At 40.7% G+C, this 17,012-nt stretch overlaps 1 protein-coding gene across 4 annotated transcripts in view; it reads right to left on the reverse strand.

Moving 5' to 3' along the window:
- LOC117543895 (rapamycin-insensitive companion of mTOR-like) overlaps positions 1–9,424 on the reverse strand; it is a 34,292-nt gene extending 24,868 nt beyond the window's left edge. For all 4 annotated transcript variants that reach the window (XR_004568614.1, XR_004568613.1, XM_034212528.1 and 1 more), the window contains exons 1-6: positions 9,321–9,424; positions 9,148–9,195; positions 7,613–7,710; positions 2,274–2,338; positions 1,907–2,038; positions 1,634–1,697 (exon numbers count right to left, since the gene is read on the reverse strand). Coding sequence is in view for 2 of the 4 variants with exons in the window: in XM_034212528.1 (XP_034068419.1) it covers positions 1,634–1,697; positions 1,907–2,038; positions 2,274–2,338; positions 7,613–7,710; positions 9,148–9,195; positions 9,321–9,369 (456 nt within the window). In the remaining 2 variants the exon portion in view is untranslated. The remainder of the gene's footprint in view (positions 1–1,633; positions 1,698–1,906; positions 2,039–2,273; positions 2,339–7,612; positions 7,711–9,147; positions 9,196–9,320) is intronic.
- Positions 9,425–17,012: the final 7,588 nt, after the last annotated feature.

Here is a 17,012-nt window from a genome sequence, read left to right on the forward strand (position 1 = left end):
CCTTTTAATAGGATGCAAGCAACACTAGTTTCTTAACCTGAATTGATAATAGACTATAATCAATTTAAGTTTGCATTCTTATACCATTTTGTACAATAATTATAATGACTAAGTTCAAACAAACTAAAACTTACAGCTGATTAATAACGGTATCTAACTTGAGTTTTTATTATATCAAAAACCTGTTGAAATGCTACTGTTATTTTTACTGTCCCCAAAAGCACGTCGGCAGCCTCCAGGAATGTTTCTTTCACAACTTCGCCGTCTTTGAAAGACTTCATGTGTTTCGCAAGAACGTGACTGACACGATAAGATGCTCTGGTAGCAGCCTTGCTCTTGTTGTTGGGCCTGGTGGAAATGGACTGCTGCGCATTAGCTGTCCTTTCAGGTCGGGTAGCGTAGGGCAGAATTAGGAGGGAATTCCGTCTCGTAGCGTTTGTGCACTGTTTTGAAATGCCGCTCTTAAATTACCCTTCGCCACGCTCGCATTGCAGATGAGACAGATGGACTTTGAATTGGAATAGATAACAAAATAATCATCCTCTCACTCGGAGTGAAAATTATATATTTTGGGCTTTTTTGCTTCTGCCATAATTGTGGTCTTGTGTGTGTGCGGGCATGGGGGTCACGTCAATCACAAAGCTTTGATGCGTTCAAGTGCATTATTCTGGCACAGAAAGATTATATTATAGGACATTAAGTTACGATAAAACAGAATATTGTTGTTCTATTTTTAGACACATCTCGCGATCGACTGGGAATCTCCCCGTGATCGACCGGTCGATCGCCATCGACTGGTTGGTTGGGCACCCCTGCTCTATTTAATTGAAAGACCACAATGTATGTATGTGTGCGTGTGTGTGTGAGACGGCCATCGCCTTCCCGGTCCTGTTAATTCTGTTATATGTTATTATATATGTTGATCAGACGCCTCACGCATATTTGCTCTTGTGTCGTGGACACTTTAGACGTGAGCTATTAGACTGTGTTCGACTGGTGTGGTCCGTGTTTAGTGTAATGTGTTGGTGTGATTATATGTGTGCTTAGTGTCGTGTTGATACATGTGTTTAGAGTAGCGTGTTTAGCTTCCCTTTATTAGCTGTGTTTTCCTGCAGCCTCCTTTTGTTAGTGTTGATTGGTAGTGATTTCAGGTGTGTAACTAGGCTCACTTATAGAGTCCTTTTTCCGTCATTAGCAATACATTTGCGCCCTTTTGGTTTCTTTGCTAGGCTTAGGTTATTTTTGCTCTCAATTTGTTGTACACCTTTTTTGTTATTTATTAACCCCAATTATAATTATTTACCAAAACCATCTGGTGTGTGTTGCCTTCCTCATCCCTAGTGGGTTCGTAACAGTGTGTGTGTGTGTGTGTGTGTGTGTGTGTGTGTGTGTGTGTGTTTGTGTGTGTATGTATGTATGTATGTGTGAAAAGAGTTTACAGTAAACTATAAAAAGAGCTATAAATAGCCCGGCCTGCAGTCATGCAAACCGTCCACACAGTGACTCTGCTGCTGACCCAATGATCTTTCTGCTCGCACTAAGGCTGAGCAGTGAGGGCAGAGGGTGCATTCCTCTAGCAATTTAAGGAGGAAGTATGGAAATAAATAAATAAATAAAATACAGAGGATCTTACCTTTCGGACTAGCCTCAGAGCCTGAGTCCTCTCACCCTCATTGCTCTGCTGGATGTCAATGCATCTAAACAAGCACACAAGCATTATTAGACATGGCCTTTTCTTAAAACCACAACCAGCAACAAATGTGTCGGCAGGAAAGAGACAAGTGGGACTGAAGCATAACATTTCAAAGAAACTGGCCAACTTTGAGAGGTGACTTCTCATAAACACTAATATTTTTGGACCCACAAAAAGAGAAGTCATTCAGATATCAGTTTATTTTTAACCCACCTTGCTATCAAATAGTCCACCTGTAGTCTGAGGACCTTCTGCAGCACCGTGGTGTCTCTGATGAGGTAGCGGAGCGCCCGCAAACCTGCAGCACGCACTTCCTTAGCCTCATTCAGTAGAGCTAGTCGCAGACTGGAGGTAAACAAATTGGACATGAAATACGATTCACTGGGACTTGAAATACTTTTGTTATTTCCTGCATTTTTTCACAAACATGATGATTTCTAATTCCTGCTTATCAGCCACAGGACCTGACAAACAAACTGTTTCACTCTGTCGCCTTAATAACAAGACAATGATTTGGAAAGAGTAGATGTTAAATGAAGTACGTACTACATGGTGTACATTAGTAACTAACAAGACTTACCAAACGATGATTTCTTCGTATGTAAACCCAAAGTTTTCTTCACGGTGGTTGATACTGCATAGCAGCTATAACACAGAGAAAGAAGGGTACATATAATACATTGATTTATAGAATGAAGGAGGTGACAAGACTTTGGTCAGTTTGCAGCAGGAGCCATGCAGGTGTGTTTGTTGTATTTTTCCACTTCTCTGTTACATGTTGACTGGTTTGGAGTAGATTAATCGTGACTGCATAATGTTGTGTTTTCACTGATGGTGTGTGGAAGTTATAATCACCAGCGCGTTGGGGCAACACATGCACAGGACCAGTGTCACGTCCACCACTTGTTGTTTACTAATGCATGGTGATATGTGGTGGACTTGTGAAAACGAAGGTTTTAACAGAAAGTAAGACAATTATTTTTGTTCTATCCATAGGCTGACAATTTGTTCCCGTTACCCATTTTTAGCACAAAGTTACACTTTTACATTACACTGCATGCTTTTCATCTGACGTTTTTATCCAAAGCGAGGCATTTTGGGTTAGGTAACTTGCACAAGGACACTAGGACAGGTTGACCGCAGGGGCAGGGACCAAACTACTGACCCTCTGATTGGCAGTTCAGCACAAAAGTTCCCTGAGCCACATCCCCCTGACACTTTTAGCCGTCCCCTCACCATAGGTCCCTTTATTATTACCACAGGCTCACACACAACTGGTGTTGAGAAGATTCAAATTCTATGTACACAAAAGCAGTTCATTATAAAAACAATAAGCCTTCAGCTCCAGTCTGTGTCAACTCATTATACTCACAGAGCAATAAGCTCCTTGGGCAAAGGGTGCTGCTATTTTAGAACTGTCACCTTTTCTCATAGACACCCTGAAGCGCTTCAAACCAGTCAGTGCTACTCCATCAGAGAAGTTCAGACTAACCTTGCCTGTCCCGATGCTGCAGCAGTGAATGCCTGTCATGATGTTTACTAGGGCTGTGCATCTTCACTTGTCTCACGATTCGATTACGATTATCCTGTCAACGATTCGATTCAATTCGATATCCCGATGCATCACGATTCATACCAATGCGTTGCATCCTCAATTTTCTATATTACTGCACATGGCTTATTTTTCATCAATGCATACATGCAGTAAATACATATGAACTCTCTTTTTATTATTCAGAAAGTGCTTCAGAAATCAATAACATAAATGTCTTGACATTAATTTATAAACCAAAATAAATGAATTGTATAGGTCTAGCCTCCGTGTGTGAAGTTGTTCCATCCTCAAAAACAAAAAACTAATGCTTCTGCAGTCTAGCTGCAGCTTCTAGCAACAGTCTTCTGTTAAAAAAAGGACACTGAATGTCCTGAATGTGGCATCACACACAGGACTTGAGTCTGAACACAGCAGACAACAGGAGTATTTACAATAGCATATACAAACAAAAATACTGCATGTGGGTGCACACTTACATTCTCTGTCTTACTGTTACATAAATCCCATGAATGTATGAGACTAAGTTAGCTTCATTATATCTCAGTGATTAAGTGAATAATAAAGTTTCTATCGGGTCACTATCAGCCTGTCACTCATTATTTTCAGGGAGGGGGCGGGGTTTGGAGGAACGGAGAGGAGACGGTGATCGCGGAAGCTTTTTTCCTCCTGCCTTCACAAACTTTACACACGTATATATCGTCTGAAAATTGCTAGAGGACATTCATACTCTGCAATCCAAGACTTAATTAAAACCACCAAAAACCTGACATGATTGTAACGCGATTATTTTTGGAAAACATAAATCCCTGTGTCTCTGAGCCGCAGCGACACGGAGTGATTCAGAGCGGGTCCTTCTGCTGTTGGTTCTGGACTGGTGGTGTTCTGTTGGTGGATAAAGCAGACTGCTCCGTGTTTGGTGTTGCTGTGCCGCTGTCACGTCTGTTCCCTGATCTCTGCGTCACCGACCGATTTGATAATAAAGTGACAGAAAAAAAAACGTTATAGTAAAGCCGCGGCCGGAAAATCAGGAAGCAACGTTACTACGCTATAATCGATTATCTTCCGTCACTGCATCGATACCGAATCGTCCACGTCCGCAATCTCCGCATCGCAATGCATCGTAGAAACGATTATTTTCAACACCCCTAATGTTTACGTTATTTTCTTATCATATGATATATTGACACGACCTCGATATATTTACATCACGATTGTTCGTAGATGACCTTGGCATCGCTCAGACATTGCTCATTCTTGTTAACAGAGCCCCAAGAGTCAATTTGTTTATTTTGAGGTTTCTAGAATATTCTTCCGCATTGAAAAGATGTCATTGCATTATTGTGCTGTAATATTATCATTACTTTAGTCGTCTGGTAGTTTTTAAAATTACATTTACGGGAAGTGTTCATGGGACAGTACAACGTCCAAAGTTTTGAGACAGACAAACAGGTAATTTTGGTTTGACTCTTTCCTTAAAGCTCGACATAAATCTCCTCCTTCCTTCACCATAAACCACAAAAACAAAACTGGAAGAGAGCTGGAGCATGATGGGACGGGTGACGATGAGAGGCATGGTGAGTAGGGGGTTGTTTTTAAACCAGCTGTGATGTCAGAGCTCAAGCAGGCAGGAGGAGGAGACCGGGAGAGGGGCATGTGACACTCTCTAGGGGTTTAGGTCACCCTCACTGTCCTGAAACCCTTATAAGGAATCAGAGGCACGGTGCACTCACATACGTATACACACAGACACACTCAATATTACGCTCCTGTCAGTTGTAAACCAGAGAGTTAGGCCAACACTCAGTCTGCTACACTGCCAGCTGCAGTTTCCGAAAGGCCGCACCAACGATTGGTTACAACAGGGGTGCCCACACTTTTTTGGCTGGTGAGCTACTTTTGAAATGACCAGCTCACCGAGGTCTACCAACCAAAAATAAAATCCCAAATTGCAAGGGTTGCTGAATAACATGTTTTATTTATACATGGGATAATAGGGCTGCAACAAACGACTAATTTGATAATCGATTAATCTATCGATTAATGAAACGACTAATCGACTATTCGGACTATTACTGTATGCCTTGCACAATTTCTCAAACGCTCTTATTTAGCCATCAACTTTTAGATGTAGCTTGAGGTTGTTTTAGGCATGTGGAAACTAACAATGAAGACAATAAAGATGAATACTTGATTCAAAAATACATATATCATTAAATTAACTAAACACATTTTGAACAAAATTAACATTGCTTTTTATTTAAATTAAATAAATAATATTTCACATCAAAAGAAACAACAATGTTTTAACAAATCGTATTAAATAATCTGATGACAGAACTGTAAACAGAATAGCTGAAACTTTAACAAAATAAATAACTCAGTTACCTATAATCATTAACCCATGTTTGTATAATGGAGTTAACTCCGTGTGTTGCTGCTAGCATACATAACACCTGACGTGGAAACGTTACTCGTGGATGGAGCTACAGAGCTGCTAGAAAGACAGTCGAACCCGGTGCATTCCTCCGTCTGGATGTGGTGCACTTTTGCTAAATGTTTAGACAAATTGCTCGTGTTACCGCCCTCACATGCTGAACTCTCTTGGCAAGGAGCATTGTCCGCCTCAAGACGGGTAACATTTAACCACACCTTGGAGCGCTTCTCTCCGCCATCCCCGCCGTGTGTTGCTGCTTGTAGCAGCTGCGTGTGTAAACTGCCCCGCCCCCCTCGCACACAAACGGGAGAGAGAGATCTTGTCTCGATTGGAAAGATCAAAAATACACCGACCATAGACGCATTTGTTTGTCATTTTGCATGTTAGAAACGAGTTGGCGACACTAAGACTGCAAGATAATATTTGTGTAGCAATAATACATGACCTTTCTCTTTCTCAACTCGCTACTCGGAGGGAAGTCGCTGTCATATGCCTTGTGAACACTCCGATAATGCCTCTCCACGTTACCTTTCTTTGGCAGAGCGACGCTTGCTTTACAAATAAGGCAAATAACCTTTGAATGTGACATCACAAACAAATATTCTTCCTCCCATTCTGGGTGGAAGTGGTATGTCTTTAGCTTCTTGCTCGGTCCCGCACTCATTTTGTTGTTTATCTCTTGTTTGTCTCTTTAACTTAATTTGAGTTTTCCCAGCACTTGACTGATTTTGTATCGCTTTGCATTCTGGGTTAACAGACTGGAAAGCGATAGGTCGCTTTTTCTGTCAATCAAGTAAACTCCTGAATTAAGTGGCAGGGAGGCCAAGGGAGGAGGGATCAAAACCTGTTTTGTCTATTTTAACGGAGCTGGATTTTTTATTATTATGAATGACTCGTGATCTACCAGCATTGCCCCCGCGGTCCGACGTACTGGGCACCTCTGGGTTACAATGTCAGACATGCTTAAAGGCGACGCGTGCATCGATAAAATCAACAAACGTCTGGGCAGGAATCAGTGACCCGGGTTGTGTAAATGGCTGCGACATTTCTCATTGAGGTGATGGTGAGCTATCGTAATGTCAGCGAGATTTCCCTTTGAGTTTTGCAAGACATTTACTTGTTTTCTTCACCCCTGTTATTTCTGTTTAAAGTAACAAGGCTCAAAACTATGCAAGCTTGTGTCAGGAGAAAGGCAGAATAAATCCTGGAAAGGTCACCAGTCTATCACAGCGTAGTACGGCTGTGTACGCACAAAAACACTTGCATCTAAAACCACGTTTAAGAAATATCTGTGATTTCTATGATGATGATCAATTATTTTATGTTACCTGCGCACACAGATCACTTTCTTTACTTGACACATTTGCAGAACAGTATGTGCCAGTACATTGCAGTGCAACACAGAGACAAGACTGACCCTTTATCACTCTTGAATAAAGCGCTGACATCTAAAAAGAGGAATACATTGAAGTTGGGGCAAAACATACATGTTGGAAAACAAGTTTCTGAGATTCATAAGAACTATAACTAAGATTAGGGATCTTAGGTTTCTAAAGTCAGTGAGTTGCTCTTCATACACATTGGGTCTGTGTGCTTTCCCATCCCTTAAGCTCCAGTTACATTCACTGTCAGCGTCACAATGACAGGCACAGCTAGGCCTGCTGGCAGCAACACCCAAGAGGAGAGGATCAAGGAGAGGTTAGTGATGACACTACAGAGGGGAGCACAGCTAGTCAATCGTATTAGATATTTGAACAGCGAGTCAACCTTATTAGAAAGCTGCATGTTTGTATTCACAGCTTTAACCTAGTCTTGGGAGTAGGTTTAGGGAGATACAACAAATGTACTATTCATAGTGTTGTGTTGTCAGCACAGCCTAGATAAACAAATAAAACACTGGGGTAGAGGGAGCAAAACTTGACAGCATTACCTTTATGAAGTTGTTCAGGTGGCCCAGTTTGCGCATGTTACTGACTCCGTGTGGTTTGGCCACATTTTGAAGGATTTCACGGAAGTTTTCTGATGGTTCTGTCGAAAAAAGATAAAGAAATACAATGTAACCAAGGCAAATATTAAGCCATATTGCCATAATATCAGTCAATGAACCATAATTGATGTTGATGTTGCAGGAAGGAAGTTGGTTTAGCTGGTCGAACTAATTTAGTGTTTACAGTCAACAAAAGGTCTAGACGCACAAAGCAGGACTTGTACCGGGAAGTTTCGGTTTTCAGTTCCTTCCAATGATTATCAGCTTCTGTAATGCTAGATGTTCTTGACAAAAGACAAAACACACAATTCCTTTTGCAGGAATCAGTCCCTTAGCAGTAGCTTAGTTTGCATAGAAACCAGTTCATTATAACATTGATAAATATATATGCTGCATAAAACTATGAATAAGCCAGCTTAATGAATTGCATATCATAGTTTCTCCTCAACCACAAAATTCACCAGCAGGTGAGCTTGATTTAGTTTGCATGTATAAGCTTCATACAACTGAAATCATTGTTATCTTAAAAGGGTACTAAACCAACTTCTCTCCACTTATATTTTAAGAAATCAAACATGATTGATAAGTATGTTCAGCCAATTATATAACCAGAGGTCTTTTGCAAACGGATCTTGCCTATTTACTGTGTAAGAATCATGGTAATAGTGTCAAGACAGTTTACATGGACTTGCTATTCATGATCGTGCACCCTTGGGCATTGACATGGTTCAATCTTCAGCTTTAAGAGTGTTCAAATCCCTTGTGATACACCACCATATGCGAACAGAGAATCTGACCTGAAATAAAAATGAGGATAAACTCTCATTTATTTTTGATGGAACAGCTCACAGATGAACCCATCCTTATGTTGTGGGCTTGTGTCATGTCGATGGGCCTAGGATACGGCTGGATATTTATGCTGCATTCATTTGAGGTTTTATTCTGTTATGCAATCAAATGAAATCAGCCGGTCCCTAATTCCCAAACATGGGGACAGAGAGACGCTGCTCCATGTCAAATCTGTCTGAGCAGTGCATCTGTGTATCAGTGAGCCACTGGAAAAACACCCTGCGCTGACTAAATGCTACTCAGCTAACAGCCTTGAAACTCTTTTCCTCATACAGCCAGTGATGACCAATGCATGACTACAGCACTTATGTCTGGTTGGCTAAATTACAGGCTATCTTTGCCCACTCACACCAATCAAAACAACAGGGCATCGTCATTGCTGTTTAGCTGTGGCAGCTAGCTAACGCTAACTCAGCTAGTTAGTTAGCTCGCTGCCCGCCTCTTATTATGATATAGCCAGCAATGTTATTAGACGAAACAGAAAGGAAATACTAACGACTTTACAGCAGCTTTGCCAGGACAAGTGTCTGTACTTTCTGGGGTGTCACTTTGTAGAGCTGGTGCTTGCAGAACAGCTCCACTTCCATTTTGAACAATAATCGCTTTGAGGGTGATGTGATGAAGCTTACCTCTGGTCAGATCCAGCGGTACATTTTCCTCTCCGCTGTCATTCCGACCTGTCAAAAACACACACCAAGGACACGATGAGGGGACACACCGGGGTCATCAGCTGCCTGGGGAAATCTAGTTTCGCAATATGCCACTATAACAGACATCACTGCATCGAGTTTTTCAGGCTTACCTCGCATCCGAAGACTCCGGATAGGACGGCCGCGGAAGCTGGCCGCCATGTTTCCAGGAACATACACAACACCGGAAACTTCGTGGCTTCTCGCGAGAGAAGAGAATCGACAACAGGGGTTGTCGCCGCGACATCGCTGCAGCAGAACTCCCACAGACCTGAGATCAGATCATAGGCGTAATTTTTGCTGGGGACGCTGGGGACATGTCCCCACCACTTTTTGAAATGGCCAATGTTGTCCCCACCACTTATAGTATAACTTATACATGTTCTGAAACATAGCGTGCACAAATACATGTAATAAACAAGATCACTGGTTTAGTGTCATTAATGTGTGCAATTTGGAAATGTTAGTAAACTTTACTATAAGGTGTGTATTAATGGGTTTAACTAGAAGATGATATATGATGACATTTCATTTAATCTGGCATAATATGATTAGTCAACATCTGGATGAATTTGTATTTTTCTTATAATTACAGGGAGCGGGAATGAGCAGCATGAATCTGTTAAAGTCCTTGCAATTTCATTTAAGAATGGAAAGGAAATAAAAGGAAAAATCTACAATGTCCAAAGCACAAACCATCTCCTGGAAGTAACAGGTGAATTTGGATTTGTCCTTGATAGGATTTAAAAATACAACACAGACTTCCAAGAGTTTATAGATGTTGATAGAAGTGAGAACATAAGTGACTTTGACAGATTCCAAGTGCACTTTTCTGAAGCACCGGATCTTCAGCCTGTCCTATGAGAAGTCTGTCAAACTCAGGTATACCTTTACCATGCTTGTTAAATTGTGTTTCAAAAGATCACACAGGCAATAACTTTACTTTGTGCTGTGCTTGCTCTTATTGTTTTGTTCAGCCTACACAATAACCAGTTCTTCTGAATGGCCTAACAGTAACTGATCTACTTAAGAAGAAAATTCCAGAAGTATTTGACAAACTGCAAACTAATGGTATTCTTACGGAGAAGACCAGGCTCAAACTTGTCAAAGTTTGCATCTCTGACTTGGTGGAGAGGTATGGGTTGTAAGTATATGAATGTGAAATGTGTTTATATATAATTTTTGCATTTAAGTGATATATTGGTTGTAAAAATATGGCATATTTGTTTTTTTATTTGCTTGATACAAACAACATTCTTTATAAACAATTGCTTTATCATCACGCATTTGTAATATTTGTATGCTAGAACTTTTTGTATTCTTTTTGAAAAATGAAAAATAAATAGCTCAAAAGGTGGTGGAATCTCATCACTATATTCCCTCAGCTGAAAGTCCAAGTCGGTGGCTATGGAGAAGGCTTTGTGAGTATAACGGTTTTTTCTAAAATATCGAAAAACATTGAAAATTCTGATTTAATGGTTTTTAGTGTGAAAACAGCAGTTTTGTCTCAATGACATTGTGAAAGTACAGACTAGGGCTAACATCTACTTTGTCTAATAAGAATGATGAGTGTTCATTCAAATAACTTGATGAGTAGACTAATATATACTGTAATTGTAATGAATGTAAAGGCTGCCTATTGGTAATATTTGTATTTACATATACCTCTCCTGAGCTTACAGTGATTAACAATGATTAGTGTGTTCTAGATTTCACTTCTAAACATAAGCAGCTGTTAGTTGGTCAACAATCAAATGTATATTGCTTCGTCATATCCTCTTAAATTTTCACCACTTCGTTACGAAATCAACTTTGATTTGATATGTTATTTTTTCCCCTCTTTAATTTCAGGAGCATCTCTATGACCCAGCTTCACATTCTGGGTTTTTGGAGATGAGACTTCACAATATACGGCGTAAGCTGGAGGAAGTTCAGCGGCGTTACAGGAGACACAAGAGAAGCAGAGATGTTGGACCAAGTTCTGTGCAGGACGAAGTCACAGGACAATAGTGACATAAAAGAATGTAACAACCTGATGAAAAAGCTGAGGCCTTCTGCAGAAAACATTTCATCTATCAAAACATTCACATGGCGCAGAAGCTGGATATCCAAACATTCACCCACCATTAACCAAATCTTCCAAGAGTATCCACGATTCTTGGATATACCAACCCTGGTAGGCTTTTTTAGCATCTTTATGCATTTGTGCAGTGGTGTTCACAGCTGTGCAGTACACAAAATGACCCATTCTCATAATATTATCAAGTTTATTATCTGATCGTTTAACAAATGTTAGATTAAAATACTGGTCTTGTCATTTTAATAATGTCATTATATCTTTATCTGTATCAACTGTCTCCATCTTTCCACCACCCAGCTTGATACAGAGTTTGAGAAAATCTTTGATGGTAAGGGGGACCTGTTCATAAGGCGATGGGAGGCCAGCATCATGCCAAAGCTGAAGGCTGTAGCTGCCAAGGGGAAGGGCGATGTTACAGCTTTGATCGAAGGGATGGAAAACCAAACTGATGGTATGCAGGGCCTATACAAATGTTTTGTTGAATTTATTAAAAAAATTGAGAAAATGATTTAATATGCTAATGATTACTTTACTCTTCCCCAATCCCCCAACCCTGATTCTCATTTGCAGATGAGAATTGCTACACAATGCTGGTTGTACTAACTCATCTTCTTCCACCTGTTGCTGCAACACGCTGTAGCGTGAAGTCTGCAATTACAAAACTCATGGAATTTGTACCGGTATGTTTAGTTTAATATTAAATGATGTGAATTGTAGTCAGTAGGTCAATATAAAACAACATACACATACTTGGTTATAATTAACTAGTTTAGGAGTTGCTGTTGATGAACTGAGTGAAAACACTAATTCTAATATTTCAATATTTCTAGGAAGGGAGTTCCATTGATTCCCTCTTCGATGCACCCCAGGATCCAGGACAGACCATACAGCCACATCTTGTCTGCAGTGCATAGGACATCAAAGGGGAGGGTCACAGCAGTACGTCATTGTGACAAGATTGCCATTCCTTTGGATGAAGGTCTGGGATGTGCTGTGGACAAGCTGTTCAAGCTTTACTGGGTATGCAACCTGGCCTACCCAACCCCGCTCTGTGTTCTCATTCTTTGAGCACATCTACGACCTACCAATGTCAACAAACCGGAGAGCAAAGGTTTTGGACCTCATCTCTAAATTAAAGTCTGTTAATTAAATCAAAACAATATGTATACTTGTCCAAAATGCCCTTCACAATTCACACAGATAAAAGAACATATCCGGCATCTTCGTGAAATCCATGCATTGTCAGAAGGAATGAGATTTACTCTAACTTGCAGCCAAGATGGCTGCCCAAGGACGTACCACAGCATACATTAATTTGCAAAGCACATTTCTAGAGCACCAAATAACAAGTAACCCAGGAGATGGTGCTTCTCTTCAGACCTACCCACCAATCACTGACTCCACAAGGACCATAGACACAATTAGTCAAGAGGAAAACACAGCTGAGCTGTTTGAGAGCTTTCAACCTGTCTCTGACCGTGCAGCCTCATTTGTGGCAAAGATGTATTCTGGATCATATTTAACACAAATCGGTGTCACAAGAACTGTATCTTGTGTTAAAGAACTTGTAGAAACAACTGTAGATGACTTATAAAAGTCAGTGACATCAGTACTCAGTAATATTGGGGTACCACTTGCAGGGCTCGAAATTAACTTTTTTCCTCAGTGTCCCACAACTGTCCCGACTCCCGAATTCTACTTTGTATTGTCCCGGATATAACCAGCAGTGTCCCAAATTTAAATTTGTATCGTCGCCCCCCCAATTATGCAGAATACATATAATTTGATACTTTTTTGTCACTTAATCATCACACCATAGACTCTGGTCCACCATGTAAGTTTAAAATACTTATTCTTTTAAACATATGAATATTAGTCTGATCTGTTGCCTCTCCTAGAGTAGAAGGGAAGAGAGTTGTTTTAAGACATGTTTTTCTATATCCAGACTAATTTATCATTGTCATGTCAACATTGAAGAATTCTGATTTGTATTTTTCAATTCAATATGGTATGGCTGTATGGTCTCTGTGTTTTATGATCGGAACCCTCTATCTGGCAATACAAGTGGTATGAATGATAATAAAAAAACAGAAGTTCCATAATACAGTTTAATAAATGTATCTGTTTTCAGTTCTAATTACAAGTTATCCTCACAAGTCAGTAGTACTATAGGAATATAAATTGATCTTCTATTTTCATTCATGAATGTCAATCATCTTGCTCTCACTCAATCACTCGACACTTTCCATCTGATGAAGGCAAATGCCTTCCCAGATGTAACAAAGTAGAAAACATTACATTCAGTTATAACTGCCAAAACAAACGTTATTTACACTATTATGGCCCCTGTTAAAAATGTTTGTAATGTTATCTACTGTAAGTTCGTTGAACGAATCCGGAAGCTGACCGAGCAGACCCGAGCAGCAGTCGAGAGGAGCCGAGCGCATCCGCGAAGCACACAAAATGGCGACGTCAGAGTTCCCGTTAGCCTGCAAATCTAAATCTCTTTGGTCAAAATAATTTCCCTTTAGTGCAATACCGCTTCAGTTGCGCCACTTATGTGACAGACAAGAAGAGTATGTGACAGACAGAAGAGTCTGTGACAGACCAGAAGAGTATGTGACAGACAAGAAGAGTCAATTCTAATGTCTAACACTTAATGTGGAGAAATAGATGTCCTGTATGGGTTGATTGTGCGTTGATCTGTTGGTAATGCCTCGGGGTTCCGGTGGGCATGTAAACAAAGGCATAATGCTGCGCTATACTTTGCGGCCTCTTTCACACACACATACGGGTTTTGGGCCGAGGGCGACACCGTACTTCCGGTATCAACCATTTCACGCGAGGTGCATACAGAATATCATAGTCGATTGCCTTAATCAATATAGTCAACTCTAAAATACCACATATATGCATTGGCATGATAATATTATTGTGACAAGTGGGGTATTCACCTGGTGTTTCCAGAATATAGACGTAGATGCCAAAATCGACCGAAGGCCACTTTTGAGGGTCGTAATTCCATACATTGTACATCCAACAACCCACACAGCTCTAGTTTACGCTGGTAACGACCTAGAGCACACCCCTCAAGTCCAGAGATATAATCCGAAGACATGCAGCGATTTCTTCGGTCGTTAATTCAGAAAAGAAAACCTAGTGCGCTCTGCCTGGCTACATAAGCTAGCTGTTTATATTAGCATCACCAGGATTTTTGCACCTCCAGAAAAATGGCGTCTTTATAAAAAAATATATGGCACGCGTTGCATTGTGGGTAGCTGTGACGTCACTGTGTGTGCTTATTGTTTAGGTGTCTTTTAATAAGCAGGTAGTCATATCATTAGCTAGAAATAGCTGGATCTGATCGATATGGACATAAACGCGTGTGAAGTCTAATCTGACGGGAGAGAGATCAGCTGCTGCTGACGAGTCGAGACTGAACACGCAGCTCTGCATAGTCACATGCAGCGGTGAGCGGACAAAACACACACTTCAGGTTAGAATATCACACGTAGCTATTTTAATTACCTCTCAAACTACCTAAACTAGTTATAGATATGTTTAGTTTTACTGTCGGGTCACTCATTAATGGATCCGCGAGCTGCATGATACTGGCATAATAGATTGCCCGATCGGGCAACCAGCAGGTGAGGCTTCATTGCCCGAGCTAAATACTAGATGGCCCCGGGCCATCGGGCAGTCGTTAATGTCGAGACCTGTGATTGACAAACTAAAATGACCTTGCGACCCCTTTTCTAATCGTCACCCAATCTGACAGACGTTCTTGACCCAAAAAAACTAAAACACTAAAAAAAGATGAAAAGCTAAATGATTAGCTAAATGCCTTACGTTTTTGCAGCTAAAGATTCTAGCCTGGTCACTGACTGGCTGACAAAGAAAATACAAAAATGATCGGCAACACCTCTTATTCTGATCAACTGTATTTCACAAACTTCAAAAGAACATGACACCGCATTTTAGGACGTTTGTATAAGGCACACTTCAGTTGCTAGCGTTAGTTAGCGCTAGCTAACATTGACACTTAAGACAACTAACTTACCACAGTGGAAGACGATGCATCATGACCAGGACTTGGGATGTTTTCGTTTCGGGAGTCGGCAGAATTGGGGCTTGCATCAGGGGGCTGTTTATTCAACCACCTCAGCATTTCTTTCTTCTTTTTTTAACTGTCGTGACCGTTGCATTGGCGCGAGTCTAGCAGCAGTCAGCAGCAGAGTGGATGACGTAGAATGCATTCTATGATTTGACAGCCCAATGACTTTGCAAATAACATCCATTTTGAAGTTTACTTTTAATTTGTTTTTCACTGTCCCGAAATAGTCCCAGACAAAATAGATTTGTGTCCCAGTAGGAATTGTTATGGTCCCCGGGACATCGTTAATTGCGAGCCCTGACCACTTGAGCATGAACTTGTTCTACCAGTAATGAGACAGTTTGAAAGTGCCAAGCATATGTTCGATGAATTATATTATATGGGCTTGGTAAGATCCTAGAGCCACTTCTTGAAGACATCAGAGTCCTTGAAAACTCTGGTGTGGAAGTCCAATCTAATGGACACATTAAAAAGCTGTTTGGAACCATTTCAGTTTTAACAGTAGATAATTTAGCAATACACACAATGTGTGGAGAGTTTTTCTGCAAACAAATGTTGCCAGTTTTGCCTGATTGACAAGAAGGAAGTACAGTCAGTGTTTGATGAGGACAGAGTTGTTAAACGCACCAGGGAGAACTATGAACAACATGTAAGGATCTGTAATCCCAGCTCGACTGGTGTGAAAGGAAACTCATGTTTGAACAGCCTTAAACATTTTCATGTAACAGAAAATACATGTGTGGACATAATGCATGACATACTGGAGGGTGTTGCTCCTTTAGAGGTAAAGCTGTTGTTGCGTCACTTCATTTATCAAGAAAAACGTTTCACTCTTGAGCAACTGAACCAAAGGATTGCTGGTTTTAACTACGGGTATGTCAATGGAAAAAACAAACCGAGCGTCATAATCAATTTAAGATCTTCTGAAAATGCTGTCAGGCAAACTGCATCCCAGATGTGGTGTCTGTTGTAGGTTTTACCCTTTTTGATCGGAGATTTCATTGAAAGGAAAGACCAGTATTGGCAATTGTTCATTGTTGAGGGAAATCTGCAGCATTGTTTTTTCACCTGTTGTCAGTGTTGGGCTTGCTGTTTTTCTAAAGCAGCTCATCATTGATCACCACACGCTTTACAAAACATTGTTTGAACAAAATCTGATATCGAAGCACCATTTCATGGTGTACTGTCTATCCAAGACTGCTTTGTTTATTTGGACCTCTTTCTCATTTATGGTGTATGAGATTTGAGGCCAAGCATAACCCATTAAAAAGGCAAGCACATGTTGTATGCAATTCTAAAAATATTGCAAAAACTCTAGCTCAGAAACATCAGGTTCAACAGATGTATCATTTCCAGCTTGGTGACCCGTTCAGTAATAAGTGCAACGTCGACAATGCCTGCCCTGTGAATATTGGTTCTCTGAGAAAAGCTGATATTATACTGGAGGGACTGAAATCAGCCCGAGATGGAAATGTCACGATGAATAGCATCATTTATGTCACACATTGGCTGACCATAAAGGGCCGGACATACAGGACTGGATCTGTGCTGACCCTTCAAACACAGCATCAAGGGGAGCACTTATTTGGGGAAATTATTCAACTTATACCC

Source organism: Gymnodraco acuticeps, unplaced genomic scaffold (assembly GCF_902827175.1).
Source record: "Gymnodraco acuticeps unplaced genomic scaffold, fGymAcu1.1, whole genome shotgun sequence".
NCBI classification, from domain to species: Eukaryota; Metazoa; Chordata; class Actinopteri; order Perciformes; family Bathydraconidae; genus Gymnodraco; species Gymnodraco acuticeps.